Source organism: Moschus berezovskii, chromosome 1 (assembly GCF_049115385.1).
Source record: "Moschus berezovskii isolate FMDL1 chromosome 1, NW_MosBer_1.0, whole genome shotgun sequence".
Classification (NCBI taxonomy): domain Eukaryota; kingdom Metazoa; phylum Chordata; class Mammalia; order Artiodactyla; family Moschidae; genus Moschus; species Moschus berezovskii.
This window is the reverse complement of record NC_142460.1, coordinates 65,883,217-65,898,726: the sequence shown is the minus strand read 5'-3', so window position 1 is coordinate 65,898,726 and position 15,510 is coordinate 65,883,217. Positions and strand designations below refer to the sequence as shown.

Genomic DNA, 15,510 nt, shown 5'->3' with positions numbered 1-15,510 from the left:
ATGATGTGTTTTATTACCAATTTGACAAATAGGAAGTTTTACAAATCTGAAATTTTAATTGTAAACCTTTTCCTTAGTGTGATCCTAACCTCCCCTTCCCTTGCACCAGAATTGAATCTTCCTTCTCATTTTTCCCTCAGAAAGGGGAGTATCTGATTACAAGTGCTAATTTTCATGCCTTGAATAAGTAACTTGACCCTCAATGATGCATTGGCATAAAAAGAGTGAAAATTTTAGATTACAGTTTCATAGAACTTTTAAAAATCTAACAGGTTTTGGAAAAACCTCTCCTCAGTACCCAAAGCTATAAGATATAGAATAACATAGGTCTTTTCTTTCTTTAGCTACTACCAAAACATCACAAAGACCTCGTCGTCCACGTCCCAGACCTAAAACCACACGAGGCCCTCAAGTACCTCAGACAAAACTGGGTAAATGTGCAATTTGTTGGTTTAAGGGTGAGCCCTAGTAACCTATCCCAGTGGGAACCCAAAACTCTTCCTCTTTCTAAGTATGAAATTATGAGGCAGCATTCGTAATATCTCCTCTACCAGGTGTCGAGGAGAACATGACTGTGTAAGACAAGAATACCTGATTCTTTCTATGTGAGAGTCATCTTTGATATACATTTAGTAAGATTTTTTACTATAAAATTCTACTCGGATCTTAAAGATAAAACTTTTGCAGAGCCAATATATTCCATTCAAGTAAATAAACAAATTAGCTTGCAAATTCCTGGATCAATATGAGCAATTGTGGGTGATATGCCACCTGTGGGAGACTTATTTTACTTCTAAAACAGTGAAGTTGAGCATATGTTTTCATGAGACAAAGGAAAAAAATTAAGGTAGACTGGACTTGGCCCTTGGCCCTTGAGGTTTGGGCCACTACAGGATTTGTATATGTGGAGGGAAACATGAACCAAGACAGCAGGACCAGGCACGTGGTGGTGGTGGCAGAGGTGGGGTGGGGAGCTGCCTAGAACAGACTGTCCTACTTTTTAGTGGTCAATACATGGCTACTGATGATGCTGCATTAGGATGGATCCATCCAGCCAATTGAAAGAGGATTCTGAGAACTTGATTCAGGAGCTTAGATTTGAAAGATGTCAACAGTCTTTGATTTCCATTTTTTCCGGGCTTAGGCCAGAAAGATGCTCTACTGAATATTACAGACTGAATGACCACTTTATCCTGCTCTTTTATGTGTCATGATTTGAACAGAGATCTCTCTTTCCATAGCTGAGCTCTCGGCAGGACCAACACCATCCACTTCCATGATTAATTTTTATATCTATTTCACACATACACACTATTATATCCATGTTAACCTAAACATAGTACGTGCTCCTTTTCAGCTTCCATTGAAGTACGGGTTGATCCGATTACTTCAAAGACAGTATTTTTTCTCATTGTATATTATGTAAATGCCTGAAAATGTTTTCCAGTGCAGAGTTTTCCATATTGGTTAGAATCCATTAGTTAAAACCTAGGAGAATTTCATATTGACTCAAGATAGTTCAAGGCTAAGCCTAAGACTGCCCATAACTATCACTTGGCCAAAGAACAGTCATCTGCTCTTTCTCTGTTATTTTTTGTTTGTGGAAGTAATGATACACAAGCAAATCTCATTGGGGTGCAAATGTTCTAACTTTTCCTATGTTTTTAAATCTCTTTGCTTTACTGTATTATTTTTTGGTCAGTTCCTGCTGCAACCCTTGAACCTGTCACTCTTAGAACAGAGGCCCCTGGATCAACATTAGGTAATGATACACCGTGTTTTCAACAAGCCTTATCCTGCTTATTCTTGGACTCAGTTTCATCTTGCTCCATGTGACAGTAGTTTTATTCTTTGTGGCCGTTTATCTACAGTCTTCTTAAAATTATGAAAACTCTTAAATTATCAGTTGTTTTTAATAGAATTTGCCATAGGTGAGCCTACTTTAAGATATTTGCTGGGTAACCTGTTTGAAATTGTGTCATTCTGTGTTTTGTTCAAGCGGTGCTTGTGGTAAAAACTGGTTTTCAAACACATCACAGATCTGTTTCTTGTCTAGACAGATAAAGCCATCAACAACTACTCTCACAGGGCCAAGAGGATCCATTATTTGCCCATCTACATTTCTACCCTTTTTCTATTTGCGTAGTGTTTTGTTGTTTTGTTTTTATTAAGGTAGTAATGTGTTCTTATTTTAATAGTTACATAGAACATGTACCAGAGATTGAAAGATTAAATTATAAACCTCAGATTTAGTTTGACTGTCCTTCGTTATTGGAGAAGGCAATGGCACCCCACTCCAGTACTCTTGCCTGGAAGATCCCATGGATGGAGGAGCCTGGTGGGCTGCAGTCCATGGGGTCATGAAGAGTCGGACACGACTGAGTGACCTCACTTTCACTTTTCACTTTCATGCATTGGAGAAGGACATGGCAACCCACTCCAGTGTTCTTGCCTGGAGAATCCCAGTGATGGAGGAGCCTGGTGGGCTGCCATCTATGGGGTCGCACAGAGTTGGACATTACTGAAGCGACTTAGCAGCAGCAGCAGTCCTTCATTATCTATTAAAATTTAGCAACAGTTCTTAACCTTTTTGTTGTCCAACCACACTGCTCTATGAGAGTTTCATTATAATTACTAATCTTTATTTATTATATTAAAATTGATTTTTGTCTTAAAAATGGTAAAAGAAGATACAAAAGGAATTTATGTATGTGACAAAAATCTCAAACTAAAAAGATAAATATCTAATAATATCTAATAAGATGTAGAAAATCTAGAGTCATGTTTTTGCTTCCCATAGGTTCCAGAACCCTGGGTAATGTTGTTATGTAATAACCCAAGAATTTCTTCCTTCAGCTTCTAAAACATCACAACAGACAATTCATCCACATCCCAGACCAAAAACCACACCAAGTGCTGAAGCACCTGAGTCCAAACCAGGTAAAAGTTTTCCTGGCTTTGAGTTCCAACAACCTAACCCAACATGGTGACGAGTAATCTCAGTTGTTGAGAGTAACCAGTATGCCCCCAGAGACTAAAGATACAACTCGTATTGAGTTGCAGTTCCTACTGTAGAGTTGGCGAGAAAAGCACAGTAGGGGAGATTTGTAGGGCAGCCGAATGCCTCATACTTCCTCTGTAAAAATCTCTGTTTGCTGTACACTTTATTAACTTCCACTTATCTTTTGAAAATAAAGTTTCTCTAGAAAAATTAGGCATATTCAGTTTAAATTGATAAACACTAAGTGCCTTCAGTAGCCTCCAAAGGTGCTATTGTATCAGATGTGGAAGATGTATTTTAGTCCTAAAACCTGCAAGACAGTTAAGAACAAAAGCCTTTCCTTGGTAAATAAAATAGAAGATGGCAATATACACACCTATGAAAATATAAGATTGATATTTGTCTGCTATCAACAAGATGTGCCAGGTACATAAATCTTCAGGGCAGGGAAAGATAGAAAGAATGAAACCTTACTTATTTGACTAAGTATGAATATAATGCTAGATTTCTGATTTATATTCACTTAAAACTTTGATATAGCTCCATTTATTCTGAATCTAGCTAGTATTACTACTAGGTTACTGCTTAAAGTCTAGAGAGCTTATTGTTTTGTGATTTTAAAAAAATTGAGGCTTGAAACTTCTAATCCAATTCTGAGAATATAAAGAAATACTATACTATGTTGTTAAAAAAAAACAGGAAATTAATATGTGATGCAATATTATTAACTAAAGTACAGATTTTGTTCCAGTTTCACAAAATTTTATGCTAGTATCCAGTATTTGTTTTCATACCTTATTCAACTTTCCACATTGCATTTAGTTGCATTGAGCAGCTTCGGCTGCATACAATAAATTCAGATAAATTCTCTTTTTATTTTTATTCTGTTAAAAATGTTTTCTACTTTTCCTTGTTATGGCTTCTTAGATACAGCCATCATTTTAAGTGGACATTTAATTTCTAAATATTTGGAGTTTTTAAAGTATGTTTGATATAAATTTTTCATTTTGATATTTCTTATTTAAATGCATTCTTCTCTGCAAAAATATAAAAAGTGGTGATACTTGTTGCCTTGAGCTTAACAATCATATATTGATATATATGTATATACATTAGCAATCATTATATGTGTATATTATGAAAGAAAGAAAGTGAAGTTACTCAGTCATGTCCAACTCTTTGCGACCCAATGGACTGTAGCCCACCAGGCTCCTCCATCCATGGGATATTCCAGGCAAGAGTAATGGAGTGGGTTGCCATTTCCTTCTCCAGGGGATCTTCCCAACCCAGGGATTAAAACTGGGTCTCCTGCATAATATGTATATGTTATAAATAATTTAAAATATATATATAGTCAATGTTATAAAGTTTTTAATGTCAGTTTCTACCATTTATATTGTCCATATTTGTTTTTATATATTATCTATAAATATTTGTTTTCTTACTGTTCTTTTTATTATGAAAATAGAAAATATAGGAAAAAATACATGAATCATATGCATTTACTAATGATTATAAAAGTTATATGTACAATTTAATAAATAATTAAAATATAAAAAGTAAAAACGAGGTAACCTTTGAACAAAGGAGGTACCCTTTTTGCTTTAAGAAACCATTCATTAGAGAGGAAAAAAGAGAACAGCAGAAAGGAGGGTCAAAGACAAGAAAGTAAAAAAGTACATGATGGGAAAATTCAAATGTCTATAATGACCAAGTGTATATTGTAAATGAGCAAAAAGGACTAAAAATGAGACAGTATAGAGGAGTAGAGACTGGGGCAAACAGGAAAATTCCTTCCTCATCCACACAGTTCAGTTATGACTTAGTTTTGCTAATTATTGCCATGGAGACAATGGCACCCCACTCCAGTACTCTTGCCTGGAAAATCCCATGGACGGAGGAGCCTGGTGGGCTGCAGTCCATGGGGTCGCTAAGAGTCGGATAGGACTGAGCGACTTCACTTTCACTTTTCACTTGCATGCATTGGAGAAGGAAATGGCAATCCACTCCGGTGTTCTTGCCTGGAGAATCCCACGGACGGGGAAGCCTGGTGGGCTGCCGTCTATGGGGTTGCATAGAGTCGGACATGACTGAAGTGACAGCAGCAGCAGCAGCAGACTATTTCTAGACCTTACAGTTTTTTTAGGGTGTTTCCAAAGTTTTTGTTTTTTCAGTAAAATATCCCAATTTTCAAACACCAAATAGATCAGGCAAAGCACTTTTACTCATCAGATTTAGACTGTGCACTGTTGATGTGTAACTATCTCATTCTTGCTACAAATGAAATTTAGGGACTTGTGATTGTGGAAAACAGTGATTACACTGTGAGCTGAAGGTTGAAATCTGATTGTGGGGAACTTCATATTAAAAGCCTTAACTATTTTCCTCTGCAGTTTACAGAGAGGTTAATAAAAGATTTATGTGGATTGAAAAATTATTTAGTTATTCCAAAATTTATCCTGGTTTTGAAAATTTCCAAGCAGTCACTGTTTCTTCTCTATTGGACAAAGGAAAAGATTTTCTCAGTATTACTGATTTTGTGGGATAACATTATAGTTCAGGGGCATTGACAATGAAAGCTGGAATGTGCCCAAAAGAAATAAACAAAAAAAGTGGAGTCTTGAAATCATCGTGGGTCATAGGTGAGTAGAAAGATGGAAAAGAATAAAATCAGAAAGAGTGGATATAAGTAGAGACCAACCAAAGGAGAAAGTCTAACTGTAATATAATACAAAGAATATCTGATTTCAAGGTGGTACTCAAAGCTTTTCTAGACCTTGGTTGGTCCATGTCAGACTCCCAAGGTGGAGATCTTTAGGCACCTGATGAAGCCATTGAGATTTGATCAAGTATTTATCAACAAGATCCTCTTTGTTCAAGAAGACATGTTCTTTCTTTGCTTAATATGGAAAGATACCCAATCTGATTCATCATGCTGAGGCCTCAGTCTCTTTCCAAAGATAGGTCCTTACCCATACATCCTACTTTGGCTTATTAATTTAGAATCAGATAATAAAAGGAGGAATAAGGGAATAGGTACCTGACTCGGGTATGGCCAATTTTTAGAAAACCAATTGTTTACCCTTCTAGTTTAAGAGTTTTTAAAACTTGCAATGTTATACTAGTGAGATCCTTTTCACAGTAAATGTTTTAAGTTTTCTTTTATTTAAAATAATCATTTGGTTTATTTTTAATACTTTTGGTCAGTTCCTACTGCAGACTTTGAACCTGTTACATTCAGAACTGATGCTTGGGTAACAACAAAAGGTAATCACACTTGATCCTCACTAAGTGCTTTTGCTTCTCATTGTCAAACTCATTCCACCAACATCACAGCTACAGGTTCTTTTGCTTCATAAAGCTATATTATCATCCTCTATTATCATTCCATGATATTCTTCATCCTAAAAGTACAGAAGACTCTGATTCTTAAAACAAGTTATCCCTTGTTTCTAAGAGAGTTATGCATGAATCTAACTCAGATCAATTGTTATACATGTAACCATCTGAAATTGTTCTTGCCATTGCATATGTTTTTTAACCAAAGTTTTAAGTTGAGTTTAAAAAGCAATCCTTGTAACCCTAACAAAAGTTAGAAAAGGGGGTTCTTTGTGGATCTAAACATCTTTTTCTTTTCTTTTTTTTTTTAGCTGTCTATATGATATTTGTTCTTTAACTGAAAAGTTAATGACATGGTCTTATTTTAGGAAACTATCAAAGAGTTTTGTACCATCACCACCACTATAATATTTTACCAATCGTTCTTGTCCTTTTTAATTCAAAAGAGAGTTCTTTGAATGATTCTTCTTTTTAAATGAATAATTTATTTTCACACATGACTTATTCCCAGTAAACTTCCACATGTAAACAAAATACTATTATAATAAGGGTGAAAGCTTCAAATTAAAAAGTGTAAAAGACGCTCTTCCTAAAATATGAGGAAATCTAGTAGGTTTTAGGAAATCTGGAGACGTGTGTTCTGTTACCCATAGCTGCTGAACTATGAACTCTGAAGTAACTGAAGGTTTTCTTTCTTCAGCTCCTAAAACATCAAAACGGACCCGTCGTCCACGTCCCAAACTTAAAACTACAACAACTCCTGCGGCACCTCAAACCAAACTGGGTAAATGTGGGTTTCTCATTAAAGGACTGAGTCCTTGCAGCTCTGGAGAGTCTGGAATTGATCCAGTAGTGGGCGTGGTAGCCCATGTGAGCCCTGTGTGGGTAAAGGCTCCAAAGTGACCTGCTGCTGCTTCCCCCTGTTGAGTTAGCAAAGGAAAACGTGACGAGGGGGTGGGAGGCACTCGTGCGATAGCTGAATTCTCTGTGCCTTCTACATAAGGATCTACTCTTTTATGTACTATGTACTTTATTTGCGTTTTCTTATTCCATTCCATTCTTCACTTAAAGACAAAATATCTCAAACCAATCATTTTTATTTCAAGAAACAAACGAAGTAACTTACCTGTCCCCACAGCCCATCAACAGTTGTGAGGATATCAGAGAAGGCAGCAACCTCTTACTTCTCAGTCTGGAGTAGAGTCAAATTCAGAACCTACCTCAGTGTGACACATTAAAAGATTGAACCTAGGCAGTATGTCTGTGCAAACAGAGTTCCTTTATGCAGGGGTTCTAAACATCTCTCAGCTGAAAGAGAGAAAAATCTGTGAAGGACAGAAGTAAGAAGTCTTAAAATCATGGAGACTGATAGACAAAAAGAAAGGTGAAGAGACCAACCAGCGAGCACAGACTTCTGAGTGAAGGGAGGTTCTGCTTCTCAGTGGTAATGAAGAGTACTGTGTTTGGAACGGTCCATAAGAGCAGTTGAAGAAAGTCCTTGAAAGTATGACTCAGAAGTTTGGATCTGACCCAAAAGTATAAGCAGTCTCTCCTGCAATGGTCTCTTCCCCCTATACAGGGTACAGCATTTCTGTGATTAGAACAGAGCACATTAAGTGCTCTACTGGGCACCACACACTATTTGTTCTTGTCTCCTGATTTATTGAGTGCTTTTGCCTCAAACAAGGTCTCAGCCTACTTCCAAATAGGTGTTCTCAACAAGATATGTATGCTTCACTTGGCTTAATTCTTTTCCATGTCTATAAATACAAAATCTACTTATTGTATACATGCTTATATAGACATGCTATTTTCTTCCAGTTTTATTGAGAGAAAATTGACATAGAGCACTGTATAAGTTTAAGGCATACAGCATAATGATTTGACTTGCATGTATCGTGAAATGATTCCCACAGTAGCTTCAGTTGTTTAGTTTAATCCATCATCTCATATAGATAGATGAAAGCAGTAGAAAAGTATTTTTCCTTGTGATGAGAACTTAGACATATTGTTTTCTTAAAGCTTCCACAGAAAAGTAGACAGTTGTCAGAACAGTTACATAAGTATATATTTGATAAAAATGTTTAGATAATTTTCCTAGATCAGTGTTCTACAATGATTGGAATTAGGTACTTAGATACCTAGGAGAAACTCATATTGACTTTATGAAGATACTTAACCAGATTGTGAATGCTATGACTGTCTCATAAAAGAATATCTACCTGGCTTTAAGTGACCAAATCATTAAATAAGAAGTATGTGATTTCAAAAAAATTTTCAAATTGTTATGTACCTACTGAAGCAATATTATACTGGTAAGATTTAATCTGCTGACTTTTCACAAGTGTTTGTTTCGTTGTTTTTGACTAGTTCCTACTACAGATCTTGAACCTGGTACTCTTAGAACTGAAGCTCCAGAAATCGTGGGTAATGAGCATGTGTGTCCTTCAAATGTGCTCTTCCTGTTCATTGTCATACCATTAGAGCCACAGGTTCTCCTGTATCTTAAAACCATTTCTAACCCCTCTGTTGTCATTCTATTACAATCTTTATCTTGTAATTTTGCTAAGCTCTATGTCACCTGTTGCATCTAAGAGAACTGTGTATATACTAATTTCAGGATGTCAGAATGCTATGTATCTACTCAACGTTGTCATGTGATCATGTACATTTGTTTAAAGTGTTGACTATTAAGCTTTCTTTCAGACATGAATTCCCATTTATCTCTTACTCTTCTCACTTGCTTTTTCCACATCAATTGTAGAAATCCATGTTTTTTATTGTGTTACTTTTTATTGAATTAGGATCTGTGTGATTGTACTGGTGAATCTATTGTTTCAAGGAATAATGCTTTTAGATAATGGTTGAATTTTTGAACATGCCTAAATGTTAAAAGTTTAAATGATGGGCTTTTATGATAGAACAGGCTGATTCTTTCTCCTTCTTTAACAGGGTTTAAGAGTTTCTTGTCTTTTACTGAATGAAGAACCACTTTGAAATTTTGATGAGCATGCCCCATTTTTTACATTGATCCGTATACTTTTGAACATGTGAATTCATTATTATACTCATGATTATTGAAATAGTGGACAAAATAGTGGACATTTATATGTCAACTTGTATAGAAGTGCAAATAGGCTGATAAACGCTTTTTCCAGTGGGTAGAAAAGTCTAACATGTTTAGATTCATAAACGTGTAAAAAGCTCATCTGGCAAAGTCTTCCATACTAGCAAGGGTCAGATAACCAAACATCTAGAACTTCTTGTTGACCACAGTGATATTGAACAAAGTGCATAACCTGTCTTATGAGGTTAATGGATATTGGCCATAATTTAGTCAGATCTGCAAAGAACAAGCATGTGTCTCTGTCTGTCCTGAAGCTTAAAAATTAGTTTCTGAAATTAGTCTTCAAGTACATTTTTTAAAATCTCTTTGGTTTATTTTATTGTTTTTGGCTAGTTCTTCCTACAGTAATTGAACCTGTCACTCGTACAACCAAGGCTCCAGAAACAACATTAGGTAATGATATTCTGTGTTCCACAACATTTTCTTCCTGCCCATTATCAACTCATTCTATCATTATCCTCCTCATCATCATCACATTGTCACTAGCTTCTTAAGACTATCTTGTCATCCTCTGCTGTTCTGCAACTTGATTATTCTTCTCAATAAGAGTATTGAAGACTCTAAAAGAAGTTGCCTATTGTTTTAAAAGATACTCATGGGATTAGGTCAGAGTATTTTTCTACTGTATAATCTTAATTGAATTTGTATCATGTACTACTTTTGTCTAAATGGGGCTCATTTTTAAAGCTGAACTTCAAATGCAGTCAGGAATGTCTGTATCTTCTCTAGATGAACTATAACATAACAATGTGTAGTTCCATGGCTTGGAAGTAGTTCTTACTGTGAACTACCTATGGTTTGATGATAGTCCTTACCTTTTTTAAAGTTAGAGATTTATAAGGCTTCACTTCTTGACTTAATTTTATGTGTAAGTTTCACCTCAAGACTTTTCGTGATCAAATAATGAACAAAACAGGCAAAAATATTTGGATCTTAAAAATATATGCCTTAAATTTCAAGGAAACATATTTTAGGAAATCTAGAACCTTATTTCCAATACCACCTTCACTAGAATAATAATCCAATAATAATCCAATATTTCTTCCTTCAGCTTATAAAACAACACGAGTTCGTCGTCCACGTCCCAGACCTAAAACCACATCAAGCCCTGAAGCACCTCAGACCAAATTGGGTAAATGTGTTATTCCGTAGTTTGAGGGGTAAACACTAGCAGGCTGTCCATGTGGGATCCCAAAGCAGTGCCTTTGATGGAAATTAACAGACTTCGTGTTCCCTAAGAGTTGAGGCATTGAAGTATGGTTAGCAGCTGATTCTTGGATGAGGTTCTTGGTCACTTTTATTTGTAGCAATACTGGCGTAGTTACTCATGGTACATCTACAGTTAAACACACATGATCTATTATAGTACATAACCATAGGTTTTTTTCCAACTTCCAAGAAATGCAACAAATTCCTTTCACATATTTTTAATATATATTGCCTAAACAGATTTTCTAATGCAAGCTTCCATATTAGAATCAGAAAATCAAACACCTAGGCCAGTCTCATGTTGACTATACTAAGATTCATAGCAGAGTTCAAAGGTTGAACCTACTTTCTACGATGAATTGCTCCTAGCCTCAGAGACTATTTGCTCTTTGTGAATTTACAAAAGTTAAAAAAAAAAAGTTGTCTTTCGAAACTAATGTTTTTAAAGAAAATTAAGTCTTTCTATGTATGTGTTTAACTTTCTTATGTCCCCCTTGTTGCTTTTGGTTAGTTTCTGCTATAAGCTTTGAACCTGTTATTCATAGCTCTGAAGCTCCAGAAGCAACATGAGGTAATGACTTTTGTGACCTCATTAAAAACCCACCCCATCACTATCATGACCAGAGTTGCTCCTGCTTCCTTTGACTGCTGTTGTAATTCTGTTTCATGCTTCATCTTATAAGTAGTCAGGATTCTTAATTCAAGGGCTACCTGTTATTTGTAACAGATGTTCCTGGATCCAGGTGAGGAAATCTATCTGCCATGAAATCCCCTTTAGCATTTCATTATGTAATTCAGTGAAGAGAGTCTGAAGTCCAAATTGTTCCCCTTCTATTTGGTATGTAGATCTATAAAATGGTGATAATTAAGTACCATGAAATTTCTCTGAACCACTCTCTAAGATTTTTTGTGATATTCTCATTATTCTCTTCCTATTTCAAGGAATGATTTCCCTATTAGATTATTTTTAAAAGGTTGCTTCTTGGAAGAGTCAGTTCTAGTGAATGTAATTTACAGGCTTACCCATCATTAATGAACTTGACTATTCCTTATTCTCCACTATAGTTTAGCATTGATTCTTAATCATTATTAAGTAGAAATCTCTCTATCTAATTATACATAGTAATAGCTATATCTTTAACAAATTTTGTTATTGATCTCTGAAAGACCCCTAGTGATAAGGAACAAATTGGACAGTAAAGTGAAATTTTCAAACTTAGGCAGTAAAGCCGAGAAAACCTAATATTTTAGAACACATTGGTCCACATTCAATGCTGATAGTTTTTAGACCTACAAATACAATAGCAACTCAACATTTTCTTCTTTAGTTTCAAAACATGAGACAGGGGAGAACATCCTTCTTACAAAGTATAAACTTCTCAAAGCTCCACAGTTGAAACCAAGAAAATCTATGGATTATAGTTTAAGGAGTCTTTCCAGCCCATTGCAGTTGGGTCCCAAGAGTGACAGTGATATGGCTTGCTAACTTGCATTTCCCTCCTCTGTGTTGTCTAAGAGAGAAGGTAGCATTTCTACAATTGCACATGGACCAGAATGCTCATGGTTGGAGGAGAGCTATGTGGTAGCTAAATGCATAAGAATTGTCTCTGACGAAAGTTGCATCTTATTGAATTCTCTTAGCATTCTATTTCATTAATTTCTTTTTAAAATAGCATTGCTTCTTTGTCTTAGGTAAACAACCATTTCCTTGCCCTCTGTGGTCCCACCACCATGTTAGTAGTTGAGCAGAGTGGGGTGTGGAACAGAGATAGAGGTAAAAAAGTAAGGGCATGTTTTACCTCTTAAAGTACAATGTAATTGCGAAGAATTGAGTCTTGAATTTTTCTTAGATGAGAGATAACTTGCTTATATAAAAGCAGCTTGTTTGATTAAAAATATAGAAAGAAAATGTTTAAAGGAATCAAGGTTCTATGTGGTCTTACAGGGACTAGTAGAGCTTTGAAATAACTAGGACTTAAATTGGTGGTTGGAATGGTGAGAACAAGAAAATAAAACATTTTGACACATATTGATAGTACCTGAGGGGGTGGTCAAACTGGAACATAGAACAAAATACTCCTAGATGAAATTGAATATTTTGTTAATAATATTGTCTTGAAATCAGCCGTAAGAAATTCTTAGAAAGCCCTTGTGGAAATATAGATTCAGATACAGTAGTCTTTAACACTCTCACTTTTTCAAATAGGCTCTTGCTTTTTCTAGAAGAGTAATTAACATTGGGGATCAATAAATCAGTGATTTTTTTTTTATGTGAAGAGTTAGATAGTGAATATTTTAGGCTTTAGAAGCCGTTCAGTCTCTATTGTAACTTTTCAATTCTGCTGTTGTAGCTTGAAGCCATTGAAGTTTTGTTGAAACACGGTCACACATACAAACTAAGATGATTCAAGGCAGGTTTGTATATCACTTACATCTTGGCCTTGAGTCATTTTAGTCTGTACATGTGACTGTGTTTCAACAAAACTTTATTTGAATTTCATACCATTTTTTACATGTCATAGATTATTACTCTTTTAATTTTTTTCAATCATTTAAAAATGTAAAAATCACTTAGTTCACAGGTCAGGAAGAGGGCTGGATTGGGGGGTGCATAATTTGCCAATCTCTGGTTTAAATAATGCAAACTCTGCATGCCTATTCATAACACTGTGATTCTGAAGGTCTTTGTATTGCTACCTTTGTCTAAATTCTGTGACATAAATTATCCATAATTAGTTTGACAACTTAGACCCTCTTCTTTCAGCTCCCACTGAACTGCAAACTCTTATTTTGAAGCCAGTGACATCACCAAGCCTAGAAATGACACAAAGTCAACCTGGTAAATAGATTATTTAATCTGCCTCGATACACCATTGAGCTTCAGGGAGCACACCCCAAGTATTGTATTTCCAAACATTGAAAAATGCAAAAGAATACACATTTAACAACTCTATATATGGTACATGTTCTTTCCATGATTGCAAATACGTGTAAATTAGTAATACATTATTTTCATATTAATTGTTATTCAACTGTATAGAAATACTTACCATCATTTCATTGGGTTTACTCTGTATCAGAGAATAATCACATATCTGATTAAATAGTCAACAAAACCACTTAGAAGAGCTGATTCTATTCTTTACCTTTATTTTTCACTAAGTTACAAACTTGTGATTCTCTTTAGTAGTAAGCTAAATTTGTGTTCTGCTATGTGAAAAGAATGCTCATTCAGTTGTGTCCATTAAGAAAGAAGAAAGTTCTCACTTCAGTGAAGATGACAAAATTTCACCATACACAGTGTGAACCTAAACATTATTCCCCTTCAAAATTAAAAACAGATTTTAAAGATTATGCTTATTAATGCTATTGCAACCCTCTGACATTTATTTTGAAACACCAGATGTTTATTTTTTCCTAACGGGATTATAATTTCTTTTCATCCCCTCAGTATATCTCTTCATTAGTTAAATGGCATTTTGATGCTTGTGTTGTGGAACAAGGTATGGTTGTTAATGATAACCTACAGTACTTATAAAATTATGAATTCAGTTATTAGGGTTTCCTTTAGCATTAATAGTACTATTGTTATTGCAGTAACAGTTCACATTGAGTAGTTTAAAGTACAAGGCATGTGTCTAAATACTTTGTGTGAATTTATTCAATGCTTGCAACAAGTCATCCTTGATAAATTGTACCATTTTGTGTTTTTTGCTAGTTTCTGAAGTCCTGGAATCGCTTATATTTAGCACTGAATCATCAAAGGAAGCTATAGGTAATAATGTTCCCCAAGGGGAAGTCAGGTATATGTGCTTTTCCATCACACTGCAGAAGTCATCTTGGGATTCCTCATGCCTTGTAACATTTCATGGCTTCTCACCTCTTGCCTGTGCCCATCCAGTGAGTCTTGACAGTTAAATATTATATACAGCACATTGCACTAGTGCCTGCTGTGTTGCTATGCAAGTTTCACAATTTCCTTATTTAGTTCCCTCTCACTCTGAATGCGAAATTTCATTTTTTAATATTCTGAGCACTCTTTGAATGCAAATATGCACATCCTACTTTTCATTTTCTTTTTAGGATTCATCCTCATGCTTTCAAAGAACTCACTCTATGTCTTTTTCTCACTGGAATCCTTAAACAAAAATATGTAAGGAAATGAAGTCATCTGCTTTGCTCCAGGTGGAAACTGCTGTAGATCCTGCTAGTTCGTGTGTGCGTGTGTGTGTTCCACACTGCACACTGCCTTCATTTCTGCCCTCTTAAATTGTAGTCATCTTCATATTCTACCTAAATGTTATTTATTCTCACAAATCTGTCTACTTAGGATAATTAACCTCTGTTTTCAAATTAAACAGTGTTCCATTACAGTGGGTACTATGGGCTGCCCACCGCTAACCCACCATTCGGTTTCTTCTCTAGCACCAACTGAAATAGATTATGTCTATTCCACTGCCAAAGCACCACTCAGGCCAGAGGAGCCAGAGACAGAAGGTGGTAAAGGTTTTCATGCTTTGATTCTTTTATTAAAAATATTTTAATTAGTATTTGTTACTTTTCATAGAATATGAAAGTCCAAACTGGGGTACTTGTTCTACAGTGCAATAGCTTTGAAGAGCCATAGCTTCTAAAATCCTTGAATTCCTAAAATTAAAATGATAATTGATCTCTGAATACAGAAATAAATTTCAGTTTCTCTGTGGTATCTATGTATTGAGGCATAATAACACTTGACAGTTAATGACAGTTAAAACATAAATCTTAGTTGGAGGTTTAGGATTATAGAATAGGATGTCCCTCTCAGATCACTTTTTTCTTATCCTAACCCGTT

The 15,510-nt window shown here is 35.4% G+C and overlaps 1 protein-coding gene across 18 annotated transcripts in view; it reads left to right on the top strand.

The window, feature by feature from the left end:
• The window catches only part of ABI3BP (ABI family member 3 binding protein), a 306,112-nt gene that overhangs the window by 197,468 nt on the left and 93,134 nt on the right, over positions 1–15,510 (top strand). For 12 of the 18 annotated variants that reach the window (XM_055414325.2, XM_055414159.2, XM_055413796.2 and 9 more), the window contains 11 exons: positions 345–431; positions 1,703–1,762; positions 2,857–2,940; positions 6,209–6,268; positions 7,041–7,124; positions 8,711–8,767; positions 9,801–9,860; positions 10,519–10,599; positions 13,441–13,515; positions 14,395–14,451; positions 15,102–15,182. The exons of 1 other annotated variant lie outside the window; for it this stretch is intronic. In XM_055414325.2, coding sequence (XP_055270300.2) covers positions 345–431; positions 1,703–1,762; positions 2,857–2,940; positions 6,209–6,268; positions 7,041–7,124; positions 8,711–8,767; positions 9,801–9,860; positions 10,519–10,599; positions 13,441–13,515; positions 14,395–14,451; positions 15,102–15,182 — 786 coding nt within the window. The remainder of the gene's footprint in view (positions 1–344; positions 432–1,702; positions 1,763–2,856; positions 2,941–6,208; positions 6,269–7,040; positions 7,125–8,710; positions 8,768–9,800; positions 9,861–10,518; positions 10,600–13,440; positions 13,516–14,394; positions 14,452–15,101; positions 15,183–15,510) is intronic. 5 more of the 18 variants (XM_055414393.2, XM_088836640.1, XM_055414249.2 and 2 more) reach the window with 2 other exon arrangements.